Source organism: Austrofundulus limnaeus, unplaced genomic scaffold (genome assembly GCF_001266775.1).
Source record: "Austrofundulus limnaeus strain Quisiro unplaced genomic scaffold, Austrofundulus_limnaeus-1.0 Scaffold134, whole genome shotgun sequence".
Classification (NCBI taxonomy): domain Eukaryota; kingdom Metazoa; phylum Chordata; class Actinopteri; order Cyprinodontiformes; family Rivulidae; genus Austrofundulus; species Austrofundulus limnaeus.
Genome location: NW_013952536.1, coordinates 1,086,243 through 1,093,594, shown reverse-complemented (window position 1 = coordinate 1,093,594; position 7,352 = coordinate 1,086,243). Strand labels below are relative to the sequence as shown.

General features: G+C 36.2%; 2 protein-coding genes across 4 annotated transcripts in view; both read left to right on the top strand.

The window, feature by feature from the left end:
* Nucleotides 1-7,352, top strand: part of LOC106522679 (perlwapin) — a gene marked incomplete in the record, with an annotated part of 24,864 nt that overhangs the window by 7,911 nt on the left and 9,601 nt on the right. The window contains 5 exon segments of one of the 3 annotated variants that reach the window (XM_014015806.1): nucleotides 4,423-4,615; nucleotides 4,726-4,851; nucleotides 6,228-6,254; nucleotides 6,592-6,717; nucleotides 6,810-6,890. In XM_014015806.1, coding sequence (XP_013871260.1) covers nucleotides 4,534-4,615; nucleotides 4,726-4,851; nucleotides 6,228-6,254; nucleotides 6,592-6,717; nucleotides 6,810-6,890 — 442 coding nt within the window. 3 annotated transcript variants of the gene reach the window in all.
* Nucleotides 1,169-2,758, top strand: LOC106522681 (WAP four-disulfide core domain protein 3). The gene is made up of 4 exons (XM_014015808.1): nucleotides 1,169-1,253; nucleotides 1,351-1,476; nucleotides 1,998-2,129; nucleotides 2,217-2,758. Exons 1-4 carry the CDS (start codon nucleotides 1,172-1,174, stop codon nucleotides 2,219-2,221), a joined length of 345 nt encoding a protein of 114 aa, XP_013871262.1. The 5' UTR covers nucleotides 1,169-1,171; the 3' UTR covers nucleotides 2,222-2,758.

Sequence of the window (7,352 nt, the reverse complement as noted above, 5' to 3'; positions counted from 1 at the left end):
AAAAAAAAAATGAAATACAATCCAAACAACATACACACACAAAGAGCAAAAAAGAAAAACATGCTCAATCCAAAACAATCATCAGATAAACTCTGCAAAGGTCTGTGACACATGTTTTTTTTTTCTTTGCTGAGAAAATTAAGCAACTTTGATTGCAATAGGGATAAAATGACTGGAATAACACAGACATTACACTTAGTTCGTTTAAAGCATTTAAATGAGTTTTTGTTTTGTTTTTTTAGCTGAAACATTTCATTGTGGTAAAATACATTGCATTTAGCTGACTCTTCTGAGCATCAAACATCATTTAAAAAAATTCTTATCCCTTTTTGATAAGAAAGAGAAACGCATTGTATTTTCATTTTAATTTCTGTATTTAAAAAAAATCAAATAGCCACTGGTTTCTTGTTTCTTAATACCCATTTCCAAAAGGAAATTCCAATGACCAAAACATACACTGACCCAAAGAGGAGCATTATGGTGAAAGTTATAATGCTTCGCTTGTGAAAGTAAAACTGTTGGACTTCGCCTTGGCACTCTGAGTTTCACACTGTCGAATAAGACATGTTTTTTTTTTTAAAAAGAAACTCTAAACTGTCATTTGAAGTAAGTAAGAGTGTGAATGGTTGCTTGTTTTGTTTGTGTTTGTGGCCCTGTGTTGGACTGGAACATGTCCAGGGTTTACCCCACCTTTTAAACATTAGTTCTATCAACCCAACATAGAAAAACAGTAATAGATTAATTATTAATTACAGCAGTCTATGCACCACACATCTTGAAAAAGGGTCCATTACCAATGGTCAATTCAGTTTTATGATAGAGGATAAAATGCATTGCTTGCATTTGACTCCTCTGATCTAAAAAAAAAAAAAAAAAAAAAACCTAAGTCAGTAAACAAAAGTTCTAAATCAAAGAAAAATATGCAGTGCTTTCACAATTGGTTGTCAAACACGATTTGACCTTTACTCTTTTGTTACCAGAAGAATTTCAAAAAGTGTATCCAAAAAAGCTGGTAAAGAATTTGGGTGTGTCTTTTGGGACTATATAGTTTTTCAAAAGGATCTCTGCAGACACAAGGATCCAGCATCCTCTGTGTTGCTCAGACTGCAGCTTCTGTTCCAGGATCTTCATGCAAACACAAGTTTAGGATTTCTGTTTGTGATAAATCACCATGAAGTTCTGTTCTACAATAGCTGCTCTGCTTATAGCAGCTTGTCTGTTTGTGCCCTCTTACTCTRTTTGGCGCAAACCTGGTAAGTTGTGTTTTCCTTTCATGTCTTCTATCTATAATCTGTTTATGTTTGTTTAGACAATCTTGTTAATGTTACACTATTTCTTTTTTAAAACCAGGGRTCTGCCCAAAAATCTTCAATACTTTTGTGGCTGTCCCACCATGTAACTTTGACTTTCAATGCCCTGGACATGAGAAATGCTGCCACTTTGATAACGGATCCGTTTGTGCCCCTCCTATTGCCAGTAAGAGACACAAAAACTTGTGAAAAAAATAAAAAAATCAGTAAACTGACACCAAAGCTATCTAAATGATGCCTTTTTTAGATTAATCTAAATCGTTTGAAGAGAAACGCTGACATGTACTGTTTATTACTTATGTTTTAAAATATGTTGTGATTATTATAGTTGCATTTAGTCAGATTTCTTTTCTGTTGTATTGCAACTCAGAGACAACAGCATTTACAGCCAAATAAAAGCTCAAAAAGGTAACACAGGAAAGTGTGCATAGATTTACCAAAATAAAACTAAAATTAAAYGACTTCATTGAGTTTTATTCCAGTGCTTTTGTAAGTGATACTGAGTGAGACTAATTTCTGAAAGTTTTCAATAAAATCTTTATTGGTTCATGAGATATTTTGCTAAAATTTAATTAATCTATTTGGATAAAATAAATTCAGTTTTGTTCAGGTAGTTTTTTAAAGTAAAAACTCCTCTCAAAATTCACATTAATGACAAACTTTTTTCTTTTTCATTTATTTCCTCAGTACCCTTAGGGTGTCCCCGTCTCTTTCCAGGAGATGTTGGGAGTTGTGTTGAAGGGTGTATTAAAGGATGCAAAAGGGGTCAGATATGCTGCCCTAACGGGTGTGGAAATCAGTGCATGGCACCAGTACCAGGTGAGATATAAAAAAGATAAAAATCCTCACTTATCCACATCCTGCTGCCACGAACACACTGAATGTTTTTTGTCTTTTGTACTTCAGGGTAGCCAGCATTTTGTGGAAATCATSTGTTCATCCCTCACTGYCATGATGCTATCRATRGTGGATGCAGCAGTAAGAAGATTGYTACCCAAACAAATGTGGAAACACCTGTGAACAGACCTTTTTCTTCTTCAAACCACCAGCTGAGCTGCATCAGTCAAGTGTGCTCTTCTGTGGTTTCTTCAATATTGATTAGAAAATGTCAATATGTTTCTCATGTATGTTTTTACTTAAGTATTTTTTTGCTGATTTGTCAAGCTATGGTATTTTTACATTTTGCAGTAATTGCAGAGTGATTTACAAAAGTGTACTGTGGGTTTTGGGTTTCTTTTTTTATCAAAAAATCTCAGGTTAAATGATCAGGAGTGTGTGTTCTGGTATTTCTACCTTTTAATAACAGAACAATCTACTTGTCATCACATCAGCGAATCATTCAGAGTGATCTATAAAGGTATACTGTGGGTTTTGGTTTTAATTTCTGCAAGTGTGCAACAAAAGCTTACCAAATTTACCATGTTGTCAATAAAGCTCTATAAAATGATCAGGGGTCTATGAATGTCCTTCATGTGGTTTATTTTAGCTGTGCTGAACAGGGAGCTGGATACAGACACCTTGGCTAAAAGAGCATTTCCTCCCAGCTGCAGCACATRCAGATGCATATAAAATATCAACAAAAACTAAAACAAAGACTTGTTGTCACATCCCAGCTCGGAGAATATGTGTTTGCACAGAAAAAGTAAAAATCAGCTCTATATATTATACAAAAAAAATGCACAAAACACTCTTATCCAGCTACTTGTAAAATCTCAAAACCTAAACTTTCTCACTGAAACAGTTGCTCATGTGCTGCAAGACTGTAAACACGACTTGGCATCACTCACACTATGACAAACCAACTGAAAACATAATGTTCAGGGTGTGATGTTCTTTTTTTATAACGGAACTACACYGCACGCTCACACACCTCAAACATTGGGCGGCATCATGTCATCGAGCTGGGCCCGGCCACAGGACCTGTCGACATCAGAAGATTTATTGTCCCATTCAAGAGAAACATCAATGAACACGTTTCGCAATTAATTTGTACAGCAGGAATACTGAGATGAAACCTACTCACCACCTGTAATTTACAGAATGCAGTTGACTGCAATAAATAATCACTGTAAACATTTACTGTAGTCAACTATGATTTTTTTTTATCTCTGGATAATTGTGGCCACTGAGAACCTACTCAGGTTTGGATGGACCATTTGTCATGCTTTGGTCTCTGACATGCCGTGGACAAAGACATGATCGAGGACTGTTGCTCTCATCTTGTCCGTAATGAAAGTGGGCAGTCGTTTTGCTCTTCCTCCTTGCCCCTATCCTCTTCCTCCTTGGCCCTATCCTCTTCCTCCTTGGCCTGCTCTTCTTCCTCCATCCATTGTGGCCGTTTGAAACCTTCAACAAACTGCGCAGTCTGAACCTTCATGGGTGTGGTCACATCTTTTGGAACAAGTGTCTTCAACTTTRAGTCATTGTGTTTAATGAATGAAGCCAGGTGTGTTTATTGTGTTTAATTATTGCTGACTCTGGTAGACTTTTGTGTCACATGAGTTCTACACAGAGAGTTTTTTGTCAAGCATTTACAATCAGAACTTTAGCTTTAGTGTGACAGTAAGAGGAGGACAAGAACCATAATCTCTGATAAGATCAGAGCCACTTTTGGTTGACTATGTGGTTATAGCATCATTTTTATTTGATTCATTTTTTAGTATTTTTTATCATAACTTTATGTTTAAACTTTAAATTATTCTGGTGTTTTGTACATAGACCATTAGATGTACAAAAAATGTTATTGTGGGAAAAATAAAATATACTTGTTCTGAGTATAGAAACAATATTCTAAAATATTTTACAACAAACTTGTATGTACAGTCTGTAGTAAGTGTGGCACTGAACAAAAAATTCCTAATTCATGATGATGAACGGAGAARTGTTTCCCTTCCATCATAGTGAGCGCGTGAGTGTTCAACTGGTTGTCATATGATGATTTGTGTGTGTCATTTGAAAACAAAGYATTTCCTTTTGCAGGAGAACTGACAAGTTTTGTTTGGTTAGTTTAATTAGTTATGACATGRTATGCTTTTGTAACCTTTGAAATATGTCCAAAAGAGGCGGGGAAGAATCCAGGCGTGTCTCTTGAGACTATATAACTTTGCAAAATGAGCCCTGCAGACACATAGATCCAGCATCTTCTGTTCTCCTCAGACAACAGTTTCAGGATATTTAGTCAAACAAGAGTTCAAGAACTCATCACTGGCTGTGATAAATCAACATGACGTTCTGTTCTACAATAGCTGCCCTGCTCATTGCAGCTTGTCTGTTTCTGCCCTCTGATGCTGTTCTGCCAAAACCTGGTAAGTTTTTTTATGTATTAAATGTATAATCGGTTTTTATTTGTTTGCTTTTACCAACTTATAAACTAGACACCCTTATTAATGTTAAACCAACACTTCTTTAAAAACAGGGATCTGTCCAAAAGTCTTCAACACTCTTGTGGCAGTACCACCATGTGAAAGGGACGAAGAATGCAGGGGAGATGAAAAATGCTGCAAGTTTGATTACGGATCTGTCTGCGCCCCGCCTACTTCAAGTAAGATACAAAAGAGTTTAGCCAAAGTAGTCACTGCAAGAATGATCTTAAGCAGAATGAGTTAGATTGTCAAACCTGCTAGCCTGGAAAGTTTCCTTGTTTCAAGAAGTCTGTGCAGTTGTCTTACTGCACTGGCAGATTATTTCACTTCATTWGAGAATATTCCAAAACCCCAAACAGATTAAAGCACAAAAACAGGAGAAAATTGGATTTTATTTTATTTTTTCACAAATGACAAAACTGATACCAAAGTCATCTGAGTGATATTTTTGTGTGTTTTTGCTACCTGGTTGTTTTGGAACTTCGGTTTCCCCCACAGACGGGAAGCATGGRCAATAGTTTGCATTAAGACCCAGGCCTCACTTGCAAAAGAGATCTGTGATCTCAATGGTTAAATAAGTTTAATATATTGATGTTTTAAATCTAAATAAAATAAAACTTTATTGATTCAAACTTTTCTAATCATGGCTAAAAAAATATATCACATTTTGCATTTGTTTCATGTCCAACAGCAGAGCAGCAAACAAACTCTTTGCTTCCTCATTCTTTTGGTGTTACAGTTCCAGAAAACACCCCGAGGTTCTTGTGACGTAAACAAACAAGCAAAAGGTTTTGTCTCAGAGAGGTTGATTGACTTGAATATAATTACCATCGTGCTCTTGCAAAACTGCAGAAATGAACAACCGGATCAGGACAATTAAAGTCCTGCTTATTCAGCTGATTGTWGCTCAACATGCACTTGGTGTTGTCAAAACTATAAGTCAGAACTCTTTAAATTTTTTAAGTTTGTATGATGGGTCTAACAGGTCCTGGGATGTTTAAAAGGAACATTTTAAAGTTTTTAACCATAACTTCATGTCTGTATTTGGTGGGAGCTTTAGATTTTTGCAACTAAAAACATTTCTCTCAGTGACAGATTTGTTTCCATTTACTGTTTGGATTCAGTTTAATGGTAGCAGCTGAGGCTCATGAGATACTTCACTCACAGACACCAACAGTTGTTGACTAAGTGTTTGGTAAAAAAAATACATGCAATGTATTTTCCTTCAATATCTGTTAAACTAGCATTCTTATCATTTTTGTATTTCATAAAGCTGCTTAGCTGTGGCAGTCAACGTGACTGAGGTTAACGCCAAAAGTTAATCAGATGTAGATGTCCATCCAGTGAGTGATTTCTGAACTTTTCATGAAAACCTGTGGTGGCTCATGAGGTATTTTGTAAAAGTTATAGGCATGCTAACTGGCTACATGAACACACAGGTAGAATCATGTCTCCCTCTGACTTGGTTGATAAAAAAAAACTACTTCTCTCAAATATCACATTGGTCAAAGTTTTTGTTTTTAAAAGTTTTTACATTATTTTTCTTTTCTCACAGTACCTCCTGAAGAGGCGAAAAAACCAGGTCAGTGTCCAAAGGATTTTCAATCTTTTGCACCATCAAAGCCGTGTGGCTTTGACAGAGACTGCCCTGGAGATGACAAATGTTGTACATTTGACTATGGATCTGTCTGCGCACCTCCTGTTTCAAGTGAGAGAAACAATATTTACCAGCCAAAATAAATAAAGGATTTTGATAAATTTGTTTAACTGAAAATCTATTTTCACTGAAATCTTTAAAATTATGGTACTTTGGTAAACAGAGATTTGTAAAATTTGTGTTTTGGTAGTTTTTAGGAAAAAATAAATTCTCTCAAAACTCACATTTGTTTGACTACATAAAGCATGTTTTTTTTTCTCAGCAACTCTTGGGTGTCCACCTCCAGGAGAGGTTGGAATATGTATTGAAGGATGCATCGGAGGATGCAAAGATGGTCAGATTTGCTGCTCTAATGGGTGTGGACATCAGTGCATGACACCAGTGTCAGGTGAGGTATGAATAAGATGACAAAAATCCTCACTTGCTCTCCTCATCCTGCYGCCATGAACAGATTAAATGTTTTTGTTTTGGGTGTTTTAGTGAAGCCCGGATTTTGTGGAAGGCGTCTGCCCATCCCCAACCCTCTTTGTCGTGATCTCTGCCGTCATGATGGTGATTGCCGTGGTAAGAAGAAGTGCTGTCCAAATAAATGTGGAAAGACCTGTCAAGATCCTTTTTTCCTTCAACCTTTCAACTGAGCTGCACCATCCACTCCAGCGTGCTCTTCTTTGGTTTCTTCATTACAGATATATTGATTAAACATGTCAATACATTGTTTGTGTGTTTCCACTTCAGTACACTCTCTTTTTGATGCTGATTTGTCAAACTGTTTTTAAAGGTGATTTGGTATTTGAAAAATTGTAATAAAAATGGAATGTTGATGCATCAGAATATCATTCAGAGTGATCTATATATATAGCATGGTTTTTCGTTTTCATTTTTGCGAGTGTGCATCAAAAGCAGAGGGAATTTATTATGTTGTCAATAAACTCCAGTAAAACTAGATACCGCATAGCTGTAACATAATGACCCACACACACGCAAGTGCACCAGAACTCAGAAGTCTTCGTTGCTAATAAATGT